The sequence below is a fragment of the Drepanopeziza brunnea genome, assembly GCF_022702325.1.
Source record: "Drepanopeziza brunnea f. sp. 'multigermtubi' strain 214-2 chromosome Unknown ctg6, whole genome shotgun sequence".
Classification (NCBI taxonomy): Eukaryota; Fungi; Ascomycota; class Leotiomycetes; order Helotiales; family Drepanopezizaceae; genus Drepanopeziza; species Drepanopeziza brunnea.
Window position 1 is genome coordinate 2,440,467 of NW_027094069.1, and position 19,440 is coordinate 2,459,906.

The window sequence follows — 19,440 nt, forward strand, 5'->3', positions numbered from 1 at the left end:
GTAAAAAGAATCGAGCGCACGTGCTCAGTATCATGAGGAAGGTTAAGAATAGTTTCCATTTCGCTGAATTTGCTTTAGATCAAACGGTAAAGACTTAGCTTTTATATAAGTAAAATAGCGGAGAAATTAGAGTATAAAATTAAGACTTAAAAATAGCAAAAAAAGTTGCGAAGTTAATACGAAAATAGTGGCGAAGGAAGTGGCGAAGGAAGTGGCGAAGGAAGTGGCGAAGGAGGCTGTGTTATGCGTGTGTGCCTGTTTTTGCCTTGTGGCCTCATGACGCTTTAATCGATCCCAGATCTTGCTTGCACTTGGCGAGAAATCTTAGCTCACGCAGGAACAAACAGTATAACAACAACGACAACGACACATCTATATCCTGAAAAAATATGCCGTATCCTTTCTCTTGTCCATTCTGTGAACATCAATTTGAGGAATGGAAATCTTGGCCTGATCCAGCCGCCAGCGGCAGACTGCACCGCTAGACTCGGCCGAATTGTTGATACACCACCTAATTAAGAAGCCGGCAGTCCCCGCTGCGGGGACCCCTCATTACAGGTAATTTATACTTTTCCGTAGAAGCGGAGAGAAGGCGGGGAACAGATGAAAGCAAAAGCAGAATGGGTAAGAACATATCCGATTCATGGGTAACAAAGGCAATTGTGGTGATTGATGACATTTTGGTCAAAGTCGAGTCCTGAGAAGCGAGAATAAACAAGACGGTCTGATCAGGTGGGAAAGGGAGGCGACGGGGGTGAGCCCATCAACCGAGCACGTGTTGCAATAATCCACCGCCACGGATGCTTGAATTTTCCGTCCCGGTTCACTACTGTAAGTAGTGGACTTGGCCTCCACCTCATCTCAGATGATCATCGGTTTTACGTAATGATTTACGGACGCGCCGCTCTCCAAGGCCCTACGAACACAAGTATCTTGAATGCAAGGTCGACAATGTCGACAATATCGACAACATCGACAATATCACATCTTCAATCGATGGTTACAGAACAGAATCGTATTGTGAGGCCAGCGGGCAGAGCTGGATGAGCCTGCGCCCGGAGTTGCAGATCTCAGTCAGAGCAGCGAACACCATCGCAAAAATACTTTATATGGATGAACCCTTTGCTCATTTTGGACTCAGTCCAAGAGCCACGAAAGTGCTTGGTTGATGCCCTGGAAGAGATTGATCCTTGAATCGGCAAGCCCAAACCACTACGACCGACACCTTTTCAGCTTCTCGAGAATCTCTATTTCGAGGTCAATACATTCGTCGTCCGGATCTATATCTTCCTCTTTTTCACCCAAGTCCCCAGACGTGCTGGCGTTCTTCTCATCTGCGGCAGACAGGCATGATCGCACCACACTTGCGAATGTTCTTCCTGCCGCAAATTCCAAAGCTTTTCCGACACTTCCGGGCCCGGTATCTGTGAGAAGTTTTCCTTTCGACTTGTTCACTCTTACCATCTCTTCCTTCGTTTCGTATATCAAGCTTGTCTGTGACACGCGTGCTGTCATCGTGGGGTCATGTTCCCTTCGTGAAAAATGCAGCAGAATCGTCGGTAAACGCTCCCAAAGTCCAATCTCCAGCAAAAGACAACCCAGTCCATACAGGTCGAATGCCTTTCGGAAGGGCGCTCGGTTGGCTCTGAGCAATGCCGGGTGCCGGGTTAAGTCTGCCCCCTGATCTGGGACCGGAGCCTCTGTCATATCAGTTGGGTTATCGGCTCGCGCGTACTCGTAGCCCTCAAGATAGACTTTTGTGATATCTATTGTCGTTTGATGGAAGAAGATAACGTTGTCTGCTCGCACACCTTTGTGCAACCCTGGGGGATACGGGTCAGCATCGCGTCAACCGGGGCCTAGGAAGACGGAAGACTCCATCACTTACACCCTGCTGTGTGTAGCTGGAGCACCGTCTCGGTCATAGCGATGGCCAAATCCAAGCGATCATCTAGACTCGGGGCCAGAGTATGGCCAATTAACAATTTCTCCAAAGACATAAACTTGGTTGTCTCGGGCGGAGCCTGGAATATGTACCCATAGTTTCCGGACTTTGGATCTTTCAAATACCCCAAGCATGTCAAGGAGTGAAATGGGGCAGAGCTCATCTCTTGGAGCAAGGCTGCAAGAGTTTTGATGCGATACTTCAGCCTGGTTTCGACTCCTCTATCCACCACCTTCCACTCAACAAGCACGAATTTGCCGTCGTAATATCCCACCTGCCTCGAGTTCGAATCTTGACCCAAACCCGGCTCTGTCTTCAAGAACTTGTACGACAGTGCCACCCCAGGATTCCTGGTCCTTGTCGCAATCGAGGTTCTAGGGCTGGTTGAGCCTCTTGATGGTCTAACAAGGGTCGCGCTTGAGAGACTGTTTGAGAGCGGCTTTGAAGAAAATGAATTGCTCGAACAGGTTTCAGTGTTCTCGTGATAACCAAGAACTACACTACGTTGCTTCAAGGAGAGGGCCGATTGGATGGCGGCATCCTCAAATCTAGAGTCGCCCTGGCGCTTGAAGTTGAGAAGTCTGGATATCAGAAAGTCAGCATTTCCCTTGTGAAAATAGATTCGCGGGACAATGGCAAGACACGCCCTCCAAATTTCTTCAGGTATCGAGAATTGGATAAAATTGGGCACCCGCAATATCTACCTTTCAAGATCTGAGAGTTCTTTAGGGCCCTGTGTCTGAGATATTGCATGCCTCATGAGAGCCTCCATACTGCTCCTCATAAACGCAAGGTCTTCATCCCGCAGCATGTTCCAAAGGTCTTCTACAAATCGATGAACGTCATTGACCAACAAGCTGACGCCGTCCTTATCGATCGCAGCCCACTTCAAACGTTTCCAGACATTGACTCCTTTCTGTAAGGTCCGAGCAGTTTCGTTATGGAAACTTGGCTTGAAAAGATGCCGAAAGCTTTTCTTGGGGGGTGCGACCTCATCCGATGAAAGTTTATCCTCCGTTGTGACGAGCTCTAGTCGATATTCTGATTTGAAATTGTCTGTGTCATTCAGCAGCGTCTCAAGTTTTTTCAGGTGTCCGTGGACAATCTCCCACTGGATAATCAAGAGATCAGCAAAAGAAATCGTTTCTAAATATCTCGCGAGGAGCAGAGTACTCGTGATACACTTGAAAAGGGGAAGGGCTGCTACCCCATTGTCCATACGTCCATGTTGCGAGATGGTGACCCGCTTTCTAATCCGATTGTTTCTGCCCATTTGTATAGCCGATATTGCTCGAATTCGATCTCGCTCCGGACCATATCGGCATCCTAACTAGCAGATGAGCACCGGATTTTTCAATGTTCCAGGAGCTCAGGGGCCATCTGGGATCGCTGAGCGAACTCAATCCCAGAACATCGAGACTTTGAATGGAGATATATGGGATATGCGGACCTGGCCAAAATTCTGTGCTGTCGACAACAGAACAAACCCTTTGATACATCCTTGGAGTGCAAGTATCCCAAGCGATGCGAAGCCAACGGCCCCGGCAGCAACGTCAAAGCCTGACATTCTGCAGCTGCTCGGCTCTAAATAGGAGGGAGGTTCGTTCGGTTTGCTTCAAATACGTGTGAAGGTCGACGACTACCTCTCTGCTGCTGGACACTCGGCCTAGCCGTACACATATGATATTTGAATGTTGGCCGCCAACCCGATGCGGTCATGGGCCAACAGAATGCATATTGCATCCTGCACACACGGTGCTCCTTGCCAATTTGGAGACATGCATCGGACGATCAGCTGATCCGACACCAACAGCCGGACGCTGTTCTGAGTTCTCAGCCTCAGCCTTATTCTACACGAAATCCGTTGTCGATTATCATTGAGGTCTCCAAGGCAACCATAGCTTTCCACTTCCAGAAACTCGAAAGTTACTACTTACTAGACATGGAGTCTGCTCAGTCCCCTGTATTGACCTCCGCAGAGAGAGCCTGCCAGGAACTCGATCGACTATGTCAGCAGCCTGCTGGCGTGGATGCTAATGGTTTGAAGATGGTGATCGATGACAGGACTTTCCAGGACATAGCGGACTGTCTTCGAGACATTGATCACATTGGAGCTAGCGACCGACCACGTACATATGCCATCCTGTCAATGATGAAACGGCGAGATCTGATGTATGCATTCATCGCATTCGGCCTTGGGGACAACTCTCTGCCCTACCTGGACCGTAGAGCGCTTCCTTCTGCCCTGAGGAAAGATCCAGATGCTTCCCGTCAATTCCTGGAGTTGCAGCAGCACGTAATCTCACCTGCATGTCAGATGGAAAGTAGCGAGGACAGTCGACACTGGAATATTCCCTCTGGCGATTCGTATTTCAGGTCATTGGGAAGGCTTGGTAGAGGAGGTGAAGCGTGAGAATTCACCAACTCTTGAGGTCTAAACCACGCTAATTGGGGGATCTAGTACTGTCGATAAAGTACAAAGCTTGTCTTCCAAGCAATATTATGCAAGGAGAAGAATCCGGAGACGGCGAGACATTGATAAAGACAATACGATCCAACAAGAGTTTCAGAGAGAGCTCAAGATACTCAAGAGATTAGACCATATCCATCTGGTCAAGATATTCGCAAGCTATACCGATCCCCGGTATCTGGCTGTTCTCATGAAGCCTGTGGCTTCCATCAATCTAAAGGAATATCTTCAAAACCAGGCATCGGATCTACAAAGTAACGCGTCCGAGCGTTCGATTTTGAGAACATATTATGGGTGTCTCACACATGCTGTGGCTTACTTGCACGACTCGAATATTCGGCACATGGATATCAAACCCAGCAATATTCTGATCGAAAAAGGTGAAATCTATATCGCAGACTTTGGAGCAGCTACCGAATTTGATGACGACGAGAGTATGACGAAGGGGACTGTCAATGCCCGGACTGCTCGGTATCAGAGTCCGGAGGTCTTCCGCGGAGCCAACAGAGGGAGGTCATCCGATATTTGGTCTCTGGGTGTCACGTTCCTGGAGATGACTACAGTTCTTCAGGGCCACACTTTGGAGTCCATGCACACATTCTTCAAGACAAATGGGACGAGAGAGGATTACGCATACGAAAACATCGAGGGTGCCATCCAATGGACTGAGCACCTGACGAAAAATGCGGCTTACTCGAAGGTCGATAACGCCCCTATGCAATGGATTAAAGACATGCTGTCGGACAAGCCAGGTGACAGACCGGAAGCTAATCAACTATTTCATGCTATCAGTCTGTCTCAGGCTGGAACCTTCTGCGGCAATTGCTGTATATTTGATGATTCGACTACATCGGATGCATCCTCAATCGGAAGCCTAGACGAGGACGCCACTATGAAGGCAGATAGCATAGTTAAAGCACCGAGAGTCTACCACCCGCGTTCAGATGATAAAATATCCAAGAGACCTAAGTCAAATGCACGAACGGTCAAAAAAGATCGGACGAAAGCGTCGCAGTATCCTCCGCAGTCCCCACTACATCAGCGCGTAACAAACATCGTCATCTCAAATCTTCCAACACTGTCAAGCTTCAAGATACCGTGGTCATACTCGACGTCGCACCCGCCTGAGCCTCCCCAATATGAACCTGAACCGCCGCTTTCATCAGCACCTGATGTGAATTCTATATCTGATACTCTCATGCCTGTACCTGTTACCCAGGAAGCCTTCGAAATTGAGCCTGAGCCACTCTTCGGAGAGATGCCTGATGACAATGATCATTATTACTACAGCATGCCTGGAGCATTCCCAGAATACTCGGCTCATGAAGTATCCGATGTAACACATAAAGATGCAAGCATTCGCGGCGATATGACCTACGATACACAGAATCCTCTCGAAGCCGTACTCAGTCCCAGTCCCAGTCCCATGTTCGCTATAAGTGCGGTGTGTGAAAGCGATCCTTTTGAACTATTGACGACTAGCATCGAGCAATCCGTCGGAAGCTCTTCAAATACGCCCGGTCGATGCTCAGATGATACACGTTCAAATACCAAAGTTGCTGACATGGCTCTTTATGAAGGCTGTGTCTTCAATACCGGGCCTCAGGGGCTCTTGACTTTGATCACGGAACCATCCAGTCACCATTCCAATGCCCTTAGAGACCTCCTGTTCCGGCCAGTTCCAGAGCTTCAGCGGTGTACGAGCGACGAGAATCTGGATGATAGCACTCTGGATATGAACCCTCGAGGAATATCGACAGATGCTCCAAGCCGGGACCGAAATGCCAGCACGGCCGAGCTAATAAGCGTACAGCAGCAGTTCGATGGGACCGTTGCTACTCTTGATCTTCCGGGGGCACCACCTCCAGTTCCACATACCCACGGAAGAGGAATTCCCAAACCAACAAGACATTCTATTCCCGTGACTACCAAGGACGTTACTGCAAGTTTCGTCAAAAATGTCAGATCATACAGTATGTATTTAAAGAGTCAAGAATTTCCTTCTATGAATGTCTATAAATTTCTGGTGACAGTCACCTGCTTCTCGGGACAATCAGGTGTTGGCAGTTGCTGATTACACGGCTACGCAGAGGAGGGAGAGATGCTCGACCCGGAAACACCACCAGAGCCTCCCAAAACTTCAGTACCCTCCAAAGCCAGACCAGCCACCAAACCCAATAGCCCTAAGGTAAACCCCTTACGCAAATCCTTTGACTCCGGGCGAGGCCCTCCCCAAGCTCCGCCAGCTCCCACTTTGACCGGCCACAATCTCAACTCGCACAACACGCAAGTTCCTCCAGTCCAGCGTCCTCGTGCCAAAGTAGAAAAAGCAAGCGTCTACATGAAGAAAGTCTACGAAGATACAGCGTCCAGTGTTTCCACTTCAGTCATGTCAACAAGAACGCGGCAATCCTTCGAGATGCGTGGGCGTATGCTGCCAATGGTGGACCGCTCCTGCGATCACCTCGGCGAGCAGACCAAGAATGGAAATGCCGATGCGGTTCGCATGCTTTTGCGCGCGGGCTGCAATCCAGGGACAAAAAAAGACCCTCGATTAGCCCCAATTTTCAATGTAGTGAGGGGAGCAAGCGCTAGACATACGAAGTGCTTGAGGGCTTTGATTGAACATGGCGTCGACGTCAATGTCAGGTCAAAGAAAACCTCGAAAACACCTCTACTGGAGGCTTTCGAACAAGATTTTTGGAGCGGCTATGTCACCGTCATCTATCTATTACTTGGAGCAGGAGCGAATCCCAACGCGAAAGATCCCTCTGGAGACGCACCGCTTCTGAAGCTGCTGGGAGGTGGCACACAGCCACTTGAACACCATCGCCGCGAAGCACTGGCTCTCCTTCTCTCCTCAAGCTACAAAACGGATGTAGGCGTTACATCTCTCGGAACACACAACAGACCACTGCACCTTGCTATCCGGCGCAACGACCCATGGGCTGTCGGTATGCTCCTTGATAAGCCCGACTCTCTGCGTACCATCGAAGTCGAGAATTCGGAGGGCCTCACTCCACTGCTCCTCGCAGCTACGTCTTGGAGCCCGTTGATAACGCCTGGCCAGCTAGAGATTCTAGACTACTTGCTGGAAAAGGGCGCCAACGCCAACGCCAAGATGATCATGACGAGAAGGACGCCGTTGCATATTGCTGTGAGCCACGGTTTGGTCAATGCGGTTGATGTGTTGGTCGCGTATGGCGCGAATGTGAGTTCGAAGACAAGCGAAGGGAAGACGGCGTGGGATGTGGCGATAGATAGGAGGAAGAGTCACGGATGTAGGAAGAAGGAGTGTAGAGACTGTGAGCAGATCAGGAGTTTCCTCGATTCTTCTGCTCGGTAACTGAGATGGCAGGGTGGAATACACTCTAATTGCTGATCGCAAGCCTACTATCAATCTCGCCATCTATCGAGATCAGAGCCTGTCATTACCGTACCGGGCTCCGGTAATATCCATATCTGAACTACCCACCCAGGGACCTACACAGGACATTATATTATCCGACTATTCTTGGACCTTCTGAGGCCCTACTCTTCCTGGTCTCATTGAATCCAACAATGCCACGTCTGCAAATTCGAGTCTTACAATATCGTCATAGATCCACGGATTTCTGCTCTTGGCGTTCTTGGCCTTGGATGCTTTAGCGAACCAACTATTTAGGCAGGCAGGAGGATATCGATATTTCTGCTCTTTCCAATGATCATACACTGGTTCGGAAATCGGAGAATCAATAGAATAGATCATGCGCGTAGACTTCTCTGAGATGTGTAGTCGAACACAGTCTAACGAAAAACAATGTCCTTGTCCGCTCTAATGTTGCTTTGAGTGAGCAGTCTGATACATGTGTTAAAAAAGGGGCAAAGTAAATAGATAATAAACAAAAACTAATAATATTCTTGTTTACATTAACTTGCGTTTACAGATTCGCTCGTTGTGATCTTGCCGACGCTGTTGTTGTTGTTGTTGTTATTGTTGTACTTTATATATATGTGATAATCTTAAGACGATGCATCAATTGCTTTACTGAAGTATCTCTCGTAACGGTACATGATGGGGTATCTCTGCAGGCGACATGGCGAGATTCAATCAAGCCCTACACTAGAGACGGGAGAGAGGGAGAAAGAGGGAGAAAGAAGGTAAGAGTCCAGTGAGGCAGGCAGGCAGGCGATGGAGCCTCTCTCCGTAGCCCATTGAAATCTTCAAAAAATTCCATAGTATTGAAAAAAAAAAACGGAACGCGTGTAAAAGGATGTAGCTATTGCCCGTACGAGGTTTAAATCCGAATCCTGAAAACGGGCAGTGAACGACAGCTCGCTCTATCGCTCTCCAATTTTCCAACTGTTTTTTTTCCAGCTTTAAATACACATACCTACCTATTCCTCCTCTTCCACTGCCCCCCTCCCCTCTCCCCCCCCCAACTCTTACCTGACCTAACTGACCTGAAATGCTTCGCGACTGGGCGATAAAAGATTTTGAAGGAGAAGAAGAGGGAAAAGGTGCAAGTGAATATGTATCTATTTAGATCATCATCATCATCATCATTATCATACACAATAATAAAATCTTCAAAATCCCAAGCATAATTCAGACAAATGCTCGATTCTCCTATCTGATCGTAGCAAAAACATACATACATAAGTAACCCAATCAAGGTTACCTAGCATTATATACACACACATTCATCATATCGTGGCACTGAAACCCTCCCTTTCTTTCATATCCTCAACCCCCACGAACAGCATCTGCGACGATGCCCGCCAACTCACTAAACAACACCCCTTTCAAGACCGTCTCTCCCATATCATCAGCCCAGTGCCCGGCAGCTCTCAGCTTCGCCTTCCACCCTTCCTTCTGCTCGTGCGCCAGATCCTCCCATTTCTTTCCGCCGTGCTCGTCATCTGCACCATGGACATGTGCCTCTAGGCCCTCTTCACTCTCACGCTCCTTCAAAAGTACGATATCACTACCTTCGCCGACCTTCTGCTTCAGTTCTTCGAAGAAGGAGGGGAGGCGCAGGGCTGAGCCGGAACCTTCAGCGTCGCCGGTAGGAACGCCCAGGTGGTGGTTGTAGCCCGTTGGGTGGGGTTCGGCGTTTGCTGGAGGCTCCATAGGGTTGCTATCTGCTACTGGGGCAGGAATTTCAGTCGGGAGGATACTCTCGGCTGTTTTAGCCACGCTGTTGTATCCCGCCGGGAACTCGTATGGGCGACCCAAGCGCTCTTGGAGAACGATGGGGAGATGGCTCCGTGCGTTTAGGTAGACGGGTACGCCGCCGCGGATCTCAAGCACGCCTTGGATGACAATAGATACGAGTGCAATGGCGATGATTGAGACGATGGCGCTCATGCCGTAGACGGCTGCCGTGGATGGTAGGGTCACGACGTAGCGGGCGGTCTTTGATTGTCCACGTTTGACGGAGAGAGGAACGGGGAAGAGAGGTAGGGTGTGAACGATAACTGTATTGGCCATACTTATACTGGCTAGCTTCAAGTGTTGAGGAAATATTTGCGCCGTCAAGGGTTCGGTTGGTGGTATGAAGTTGGAGAAGGCCAGGCCGGTAATCTGCATAGGGTGGACTTTGTTGAAAGTACGAAAAGGCTTGATCTTGGAGACCATGGACACGGCACCCTCAACTTGGAGATCGACCTTGAAGAGCGAGATGGAGATGTCCTGGCCGGCCACTGCGATCACGAATTGTGTGTATCCTTGCTGTGCCGTAGGGGAAGTCGGTGGTGTGAGGTTCGAGACTGCCAGCGCGGTTGCTTTCGTCTTACTGATCGGGAGCCTGATTGACTGAGCTAGACGACAGTTTCCCTTTCCACTGGGTGGTATTCGCAATATCTGCAGCACTACCCCGCTATTATTGGCGACAAGAGTGAGCATACAGAGGAGTTCCTTCGTAAGGAATCTCATCGCTCTGAATCGTGGAACTGTCGGTCTCTGCCCCGTCTCCCTGCTAGCAGGCGTAATATATATGCACTCCGGCTCTTCCGGGTCCGTCTGCCTTGATATCTTCTTCGCGTAGATATCAAACTCGTCGCAATACGCGAACAGATACTCATCATCTCCCGTTTGAATGATATCGACGTCTACAGCCTCTTTATTGCTCTGCACAGCTCCTCTTTGACTGGGCGGACTCGTAGATGTAGTATCAAACAGCACGATTTCGGATTTCTTAGACAGCCCTGTCGCGATCGCTCCAAGCTGGGTTCGACCGGGGAAAGGCTTCGATAACCTCGTAATCCTCTGGTAGATGTCTTCCTCCTTTCCCACGAACAGCGCCGACTTTGAGACCTCCGTAATCGTAATCGCATCCTCTGCATCGTTGTGCGCACCAGCCTTGCTCTCCATTTCCGTCCTGAAGATTCGGAAATGTAGATTCTTTCCCTTCTTGATATCCTCCGGGCAAGAGTTCACGCCTGCGAAGACCAGCGAGGTGCTGTTCAAATCCACGCCCACGGCCAAACTCGTCACATTGTCCTCATCCTTGCGGAGCTCGATGTCGCGCACCTCCCGGAGCTCTTTGGGATCCAAAGTATCGAGCAGAGTCTGGGCGAAGAGATTAGCAGCTGTTCCTGATTTCCGGCAACCAGGCTGGGGTCCAGAGCTTCACTCACGATCTTGTTGCCTACTCCAGTCCTGCCCGCGCCTCCTCCGCCTCCTACCACCAGCAGCGCGGAATCGACAGGGTCGAAGTCCACAGCGCAGAGGGGATAGGAGAGCGTGGCCTTTGCGACTGTAATCAGTGGCGCCATGATTCCTACTGGAGTGTGCGCAGCTGTAAACTAGAGTGTGCGCTGCTGTAAAATCAAGTGCCTGCGCCGTATGTCGAAAGTCGGTACTCCCAGAAATTTTGAGGTTCGAGATGTCTAGGTTAGTGTAACAAAGAAGCTATCATAACAAGCACAAATACAAGCCCGCCTACCTCGGACCCTCGGATCAACCATAGTCCGGCCAGCCTGACCTGACCGTACCGGGCTCAAGTCAGGGGTTGTGCTCCGAGTTCTTCGCAATGCAGCTGTGGATCATGATTTCACGCATGCAGCCTTGATGATCAAGATGGAAAAGTAAGCTTCCCAGCAGGGACAATGGCCTTAATTATTGTCAATAATCTGGCCTTCTCAAATTCACATCAGTTACCACAACGAGCCTTCCCAAATGTGAACAATATAATTATAGGTTCTTTCATTCCATGATTCCCTATGCGGCCCCAAATTCATTCCGCGGTGCTCAACTCTTAAAGCGCTCTCTTGTTCTAAGGCCCACAGCTATATAAAACCTTCACCCAGATTCAAAAAGGATGCAAAGTTGAAGGGAAACAGTATATGCCCAGTTGCCTTTATGTGATTCAGAAGAAACTCAGCCCTTGGAAACAAAAAGTCGCAAGTAGTGCTGGCCAGTTGGTGCTACTGTGCAAAGATCCAAAAGACTGCCCTTAACGCCGGAATTCGTGTGGATCATATTTATGTAGCCACACGAATAAATGCATACATCCCGCAGGACTGAGTCATCGCAGTGACCAGTTGGCCGTCCTCAATACAAGCATATCATGTCGTGAACGTGATCATTATCGTTTAATCAAATACCCGTTCTCTCACTTGGCGTGCTTGCGGAATGCAAGCAGGTCAGACAAGCTGGAGAGAGTGCAACCATGCTTCAAGAAGTCGTGCTGGAGAAGCTCAAGGGCCGAAGCTCTGCTCCGGATATCGACACAGAGGCACACAGACAAGAAAGCCTTCAACTCCTTGCTTAGTTTCTCGGGTTTCTTGAGGCGCGGAGTACCGTTGGTAGCGATAAGGTACAGAGCCTTGAGAGGTTCCTCATTGAGATATGGGGGTTCAGATTCGATCATTTCAATCGCCATGATGCCGAGAGACCAGATATCGACCTTGGGACCATACTCCTTTTGCTTAACAACCTCAGGCGCCATCCAGTAGGGTGTACCGACCATCGTAGCACGCTTAGACTTGGACTCGGTAAGCTTGGCGCAGAAACCGAAATCGGCTAGGTTTGGTTAGCAAACGACGACTTGACTAGTTACTGACAAGCGTTTGGGACTTACTAATTTTGACATTACCGCGCGCGTCGAGAAGAACGTTATCAGATTTGATATCACGGTGAATGATAGACTGTTGATGCAAGTGCTCAAGTCCACGGCAGGTCTATACTTGTCAGTCTTTCTCCACAAGGAAATAAATGGTCGTGTGAACCTACCTCGAGACAGATAGTTGAGATTTGGTCTTCGGTGATGCTGGGGTTGTTATCAATGACATCGGTCAGGGCACCACCTTCCATATACTCCATGACTACCCAAAGCTCCGTGAAGTTATTGCGCAGGAAGGCGTCAAGGAAATTGACAATGTTTCGGTGCTTGCTGTCCTTCATGACCATAATCTCGTTAACGATCAATTCCTTCCTTGGTTGATGCGCCAAATCCATCTGCTTGATAGCAACTTGAGCCTTGGTTCCCTGCTGGCGAAGTACTTCTCGAGCAATCGCCGAAGGTGCGTTCTCCTTGACTTTTGCGACATAGACTGAGCCTGATGCACCTTGTCCGATTTTCTTCTGCTTCGAATAAGACAGGTTGGGATCGTCTTTGGAAACAGCTTCTTTCAGCTTGACCATGACTTCGCTCTCGGTCATGGTAGACATGCGAACATCTTGCTTGCGTTCAGCAGTAGTTGGCTTGGCGGTCAGCGCGGCTTCGGCAGCCTTCACAGCATCGGTTTGTTGAATACCGTTGCCGCCGGTTGGCTGTTTAGAAGCGACATTAAGGGGCTTGACCTGTTGGACTGGTGCTGGGAGACGAGAAGGCGGTTGGTTCTGTTGTGGAGCTCGTGCCTGAGGCTGAGAGCCGTTTTGATAACGAGGATCTTGAGGTCGTTGATTTTCAGTTCTGGCAGGGGATCGAGAATCTCCATTCTGGTCCCGAGGGATTGACGAAGAGCTTTGTTGGCTGTTCAAAGGAGGACGAGAACCATTGCTAGGGGTCGGGGCTGAAGGAGCTTGTCGCTGGGCTCTGAGAGGTTGTGGTTGTCCTTGCGGGGCTCGAGGTGCGGGTGGTGCAGCTCGGGAGGGGTTGTATCTATCGGTGCTGCCTCCGAAGCCACCGACCTCCTGTTGAGCCATCGGGAGACGTGTCTTGGGTAGAGATGCGTTGTACTCCTCCATGTCTCGACGGTTTTGTTCCTCCATCTCCCTTTCCCGCTGCTCCTTCTCCTTCTCGCGTTGACGCTGAGCCTCGAGCTCCTTCTGTCTTTGCTCCTCGCGTAGCCGGGGGTCAACGTAATTGGAAGCCATCTGCTGCATTTGCTGGCGTTGCTGTTGCTGTTGCTGTGAGGACTCGGGTGGAGTTGGTCGGCGAGGCGTGTTGATTGTGGTGGAGGAGGATGAAGATGGCGTTCCATAGCTGTTGTTCCGCTGGGTGTTCTGGATTGGTCTAGGGGGAGCAACACTGGCACCACTCATGTTGTACCCCAGCTGCTTGTTCTGGTTCGTGGCAGCAGGTGGTGTGGGCGTCATGCTCGGGTACTGGTTGGGGTTTTGGGCCCGCTTGGTGATATCCGAGTAGAACTCCAGCACCTCGAAGACGGCCTGCGGGTTACGCTCATAGTCCTCCTTGGTGATGGCGGACGAGTTGAGCAGCTTAGACCACTCGGGGGGCAGTCCAACGAATTCCCCAGTGTTTGGGTCGAAGCCAACGTGGACCGAATGACTAAAGTTTGTAGGGTTGCTTACACCTCCCATGCCAGGGCAACGTGCGTATATGAAATCAATCCATTCGTACAAGTCGTCGTCCCCCTTCACTCTGATCTGCAAAGTCTTGGAGATCCCATCATCCTCTCCTGGATTTGACGAGGTTCCGTTCAAGGCTCGCTTGATCTCGAAGATGGTACCAGCAGCCTCGACCCGGGAAACGCCAAGCACGTCCTTGAGGACTATCTGGTATGATATCTTACCGCCCTCGGTCTTGTGGAAGTCGAGAGCCTCCTTTCGTAGGATGAGCCATTTTTGCTTCCAGGGACTAATGAAATTCTTGCCCTCCTTCACTGACGCCCAGCCCTCTTTGATAATCGCCACTCCGCCCATCCCATCCATATTAGTTTGCTGGCGAGCCAGAGGCAGCGATACTGTCGAGCCGGTGTAGGTAGAGGTCGCCGTCCGCGTCAGGGGAGAGTTGATGCTCATCTGAGACATGTTGCCGGGCAAGTTCTGGGTAGAAGGGGTGAGATTAAGTCGAGGTCGATCAGTCGGTGGTCGAGGAGCTGGCCCAGGATTCAAGAATTGACCAGGAGCGTAGATACTGGGCGCAGGATAATAATCAGCCATCGCAATCGCAACAAGATTCGACTCGGAAGAAGTAGTTGCAAGAACTGGACAATCGCAAGGACGGACAAGGAGGATGGATGGTATAGTCGGGAGCTGAGGGTGAATGTAACGGCTAGTCCAACCCAGCGTCCTCGAAATGCACCAATGACCCCACGTTTTGAATTACCCCGTGTTTCCAAACCATCTCACACATCGGGATCTGTGCGAAGAGACCGAGCAACGTACCTGTTTTGTGAAGCCATAGTCCACCACGAGATCTACAGGATGGCAGCGCGGGAACGGGCTCCTTGTTGGCTCGGGGGTGGGGTGAGATGCGAATTATTCGCCGCCGCGGGGTACAGTGCTGTATCGTCAAGGAAATTGTTTTCTCGTTTTTCGTCCTGCCGCGGAGGGAGGTTAGCTGAGTGGGCTGGGGCGATTTGGGGGGATTTGGGGGGATTTGGGGGGATTTGGGGGGAGGAGAAGGGGGAGGAGGGGGGGGGGGGGGTGCAGTTGGTTGGGTGGTACACACAATATGCGCTCGCATTCGTCATTTCCAGAGAGGTGATTCCAGGATGCTCGATGGGAGTCACTCCAGTCAATGAAAGAGACCCGGTGAATTCGCTGGCTGAGCCGAATCCGCAGGTAGGGCGCTCGCGATCGGTCGACGACGGTGAGGTTCCAACCGTTTCTCGGGTCGGCAGCGGCAGCGGCAGCGGCAGCGGCAGCGACAACAACAGCAGCAGCAGCAGCGGCAGCACCAGCAGCAGCAGTAGCAGCCTTGAATGCGACGTTCGATTGAGACCGTCGTATCCGTGTCCGTGTCGGTATTAGTTGTCGTCGTCTTCGTGGTCGTCGGATCGTTGATGTACCAGTACACTCCAGCGTGTAACATAGGAGGTGAGGAGAGACGGGCTCAGAGCGCAGGGTGGATGGACATGCGCTTGCGCTAAATTACAGTACCTGCCCAGACTCCGTACTGATCGATTCTGATGTGGCGGACTCGGGGACTCGAAACCAAAATAACTGCGGGTCAGCTCCAGGGCGTGGCATTACTTGAGGGGCTCTTATTTCCGGATAATACTAGTATACGTAGTAATTACGGTACTACTACCTAGCTGGGGGATACCTATAGACCTACCGGTACCGGTACCTCCAGGGGCGGTTGGGACAAATGGAGAATACAAGTGATACAAGGTATATATACATATATATACTACCTTACCATATATTATATACGTGGAAGGCGACTTGCAGAAGCCCAAACAACAAGTCGCATTACAGCGGTGTCCAGCCATACCTGATCTTCACACCGGTATACCGACTGTATCGAGAACTTGTCGCGCGGCACTCGACGGCAATCATCAAGTACTTATTAATAAGATATTCATAGGAATTATGCAGTATCGATCGCGCTTGAGAAGGATAATCGGTACTGCCATCCCCGAACATCGAGCAACAAAGGGGATCGACCACCTATGTTTGTTTACATACAGAGTACAGGATCTCCGACCCCTTACTCCTCAACAACAACAACCCCCACAAGTGCCTCTTCATTGATCTCTTCATGGAGTTCGCCACAGCAGGGGGCGCTTTGATTACAGCAATGCGAGCCAGTCCGCTTCAACCCAGCAACGCTTTACACTTTATTTACACTTTACACTTTACACTTTACCCTTTACCCTTTACCCTTTACCCCTATTCACCCCCGGGCCCACACGATTGCTCACGTCGATAATTAGAAGTACAGAAGGCTCCCGGTACCTCTCAACCGTGACAAGTTCCTCGCAGAACCTCCTGCGTCTGCTCTGCTACTTTGGAGGATGCATCAAACGTTCGGTTTCCATGTCCGGCACCGCCACTTGAAACGTCGCTGGCAGGCGGCGGCGATGCCGCGCCTTCGAATTCCTGCTGGGCGGAGACTCGTGTCGCAAGATGGACTGGCACGGACGGCCGAGGGGCGTTTCTTGCCACCGCCGCCTCCGTCCTGTACGTATTACTTTGCACTGTGGTTTGTTTTTGGCTTTTATCTCTTCCGTTTGGAGTTTTTCTAGAATTCGATTCCCGAATCTTCAACGCCGTGTCGTGCCGTATTGCTGGTACGATGTTTTTTTTCTGGAAGGCCTTACAAGCTTTCGCCCAGGAGATGGCCAAGAAGAGGCTTCCAAGTCACTATTATACTGTATTGTACAACCAGTACTTTCATGATTGTGTTCTTGACCTTGCGAAGCTGGAGGGGCTTTCACAGCAAGTTAAGGTCTGCGTTTGGCTTCGAAGTGGTTGTCAAATCCGAAACGGACAAAAAATCTCCAGGATCATACACTAGCTTTGTTTACCTCGTCCTCTGTTTCCTGTTTGCAGCAGGTAGACCACCTCTTGTCGCAGGGTCTATAAAAAAAGAGTCACTGGCAGCACAATGGAAGACGAACTGGAATGAGACAGGTGGTCAAGCTTGCCTCATCGGCCCAATCCAAGGAGCCTTTTTTCCATAGGAAACGCGGAGCTGGGCTTCAGAACACTCCAAGGGTTAGATACGCCCAAGGCGTATAAAGCCCTACGGAGCAAGACCCATGGTCTATAGTGGCAATGTCCGCTTCATGGAGATTCAGAGATGTTTACACAATCGTGAGGACCTGTGGGATGGTATCTGAAAAGGCAAGCCTTCCGTCTGGATACCCCGATATAGGCCTCTCCGTGGACAGAATAGTGACATATCCAACCCGCCCATACTCCCCTCTCTGGCCATCAAGTTCCTCTAGCAATAGTCCAGCTGTGGAACGATATCCCTTGTGCACTTGAAGACAATAGTACTCAGATCCCAATTTACGATACTTCATCTCATCAAATTTGGGCCGGCCAACAGGAACCCCGTCTGCGGTATGAAGTTGCAGGTCTTCGTACTCCCCTCGTGGCCCTGGCTGGACTCTTACACGTACTACACGGCCTTCGACTAACAGCCTGGCGTTTGAAACCTCCCCGTAATTTCCAAGGCGGTCCATTATCTCGTACGAGAGGTCGAGTACGTAGCAGTCGGTCTTCAGGAGCTTCAGACCGCTTCCCCCTTCACCCCAGAACCCGATTCCACCACTAAACCGCGCCCACGACCAAGTGGGCAGCCGGGACGAAGTGATTGCGCCTTTATGTCCAGATCGATACCACAGCAGTCCAGCAACAAGATCCTCCTTCCAAAGCCCAGCAACATACGCGTAACCCGTGCTGCGATGAAATTGCTTAGCTACACCGGCTATTGCAGGCAGCCTGTCCGACGCAAATGTGAGTTGCCGACGCGAGTACTGCTCAACGATCCGGTACCAACGACTCATGAGCTCGAGGGACTTCGCAGATGCATCATCCATTTCGACGGGATACTCCGAGCTTCCGAGCGGCGGCAACCGAGGCTTGATAGCGGCATTGGGATCCCAGCATTGCTTGAACCCGTCATAAGATCGGAACTTATCGCCTTCTACGTCGCGATACTTGCCATCCTGCCGTAAAGTAGCACTCGCGCACTCCCAGTACAGCTGCTGCGAGCCGTAGTACAGAACGCGAGGTGATAGTATTCTCTCTTGGAACACCCAGCCTCTTCCGTCAAGAGGCGACTGGTCGATCCGCTCATTCTTCGAGGAGGGGTCGCGCACAAAAAACGCTCCTGGGACCGGGCCGTCTCGGTACTCCAGACGACAAGGAGGCAGCTCTGCATTCCTCGGTATAAAGCACCCGACGTTGGCATTCGCAGCTCCCCGAGCGGCGATGGTGAGGTAGCTCCTCCCGTACACGTCGCCCATGAGTGCTGATTCCTTCTCCCAGTCTGATCTCGAGTCCTGTACGATACACAACGAGTCGACCCAGAGATATCGGACGTCTAACCTCCGAGAGATGAAGACCGCGTCCCGGAAGGTTTTGGGCAGTGACGATAGCGGGATGGATAGCTTCCTTTGTATGATCGTAGCTGAGGTTGTCGTCAAAGGCACTTCTCCGCCCCAACAGTGACTGAGTGTGATATAGCATCCATGCATCCCGCTCGTTTCGAGCAGGTACGGCTCTTCAAGGCCATCTCCTGCGCCAATGTCAAGCACTCTTGTCGGCAGCCGTGTGTGTGTCAGGGAAGCTTTCCGACAGGATTCATGGCTGTATCGGCAATCCTCTAGCCACCGCCTTACCAACTCGAAGTCTTCATCCGAGTCACCGGCCGTCAGCGGCAATGGTCGTCCTTGAACAGCACCATGCCATGCAGCAGGATCATCTTCTCCCATAAGAGCCAGTCAGCAATCATAGAGAAGTCAAAAGTCACACGTCTCTAGTTCGGAAAAATTATGAGAAGAAGTCACCTGGATAAGCGAAGATATTGAGCACACCCGATAGAGCAAGCTGGTAGTCGGGATGCATAGTCGGATCAGAAATAGCTCCCGACTCTTCTTGATCGGAATCCCCATCGGGTATCTCGCCGGTAGTGGTAACCAGTATCCGATCCAGCCAACCGTCGCTCTCGCGTCCCCACGCCACAAGGGAAATCTGCCTCCCGGGGTACTGTTCCGACACGCGCTCAAGGGTCGAACGACCTTCGAAAACTGTCCCTAGACCATCGTCAACCTGGCAACACTCGAGCGCTCTCCATATGAACGCACACAGCTGGCAGCCGGCAGAGGCTGCATTCCTGAGCGCGAGGTAGCTTGGCTGGTGGACTTGCATGCGGTCGAGATCCGGGCCTCGCAT

At 50.9% G+C, this 19,440-nt stretch overlaps 5 protein-coding genes across 5 annotated transcripts; 1 reads left to right on the plus strand and 4 right to left on the minus strand.

The window, feature by feature from the left end:
* Nucleotides 1–1,212: 1,212 nt before the first annotated feature.
* On the minus strand, nt 1,213–3,218 carry L3040_004516 (uncharacterized protein; the record flags this gene model as incomplete). Its single annotated transcript, XM_066155346.1, has 3 exons — nt 1,213–1,823; nt 1,889–2,526; nt 2,650–3,218. The coding sequence occupies 3 exons, from the start codon at nt 3,216–3,218 to the stop codon at nt 1,213–1,215; spliced, it is 1,818 nt and encodes a 605-aa protein (XP_066012014.1).
* Nucleotides 3,219–3,662: 444 nt separating this feature from the next.
* Nucleotides 3,663–7,761, plus strand: L3040_004517 (uncharacterized protein; the record flags this gene model as incomplete). The annotated part of the gene is made up of 4 exons (XM_066155351.1): nt 3,663–4,354; nt 4,407–5,242; nt 5,294–6,388; nt 6,506–7,761. 4 exons carry the CDS (start codon nt 3,663–3,665, stop codon nt 7,759–7,761), a joined length of 3,879 nt encoding a protein of 1,292 aa, XP_066012015.1.
* A 1,380-nt stretch (nt 7,762–9,141) lies between these two features.
* On the minus strand, nt 9,142–11,174 carry L3040_004518 (uncharacterized protein; the record flags this gene model as incomplete). Its single annotated transcript, XM_007291576.1, has 2 exons — nt 9,142–10,968; nt 11,037–11,174. The coding sequence occupies 2 exons, from the start codon at nt 11,172–11,174 to the stop codon at nt 9,142–9,144; spliced, it is 1,965 nt and encodes a 654-aa protein (XP_007291638.1).
* Nucleotides 11,175–12,013: 839 nt separating this feature from the next.
* On the minus strand, nt 12,014–14,990 carry L3040_004519 (uncharacterized protein; the record flags this gene model as incomplete). Its single annotated transcript, XM_066155359.1, has 4 exons — nt 12,014–12,423; nt 12,482–12,581; nt 12,634–14,722; nt 14,974–14,990. 4 exons carry the CDS (start codon nt 14,988–14,990, stop codon nt 12,014–12,016), a joined length of 2,616 nt encoding a protein of 871 aa, XP_066012016.1.
* Nucleotides 14,991–17,342: 2,352 nt separating this feature from the next.
* Nucleotides 17,343–19,440, minus strand: L3040_004520 (uncharacterized protein; the record flags this gene model as incomplete). Its single annotated transcript, XM_066155362.1, has 4 exons — nt 17,343–18,548; nt 18,595–18,717; nt 18,888–18,970; nt 19,056–19,440. 4 exons carry the CDS (start codon nt 19,438–19,440, stop codon nt 17,343–17,345), a joined length of 1,797 nt encoding a protein of 598 aa, XP_066012017.1.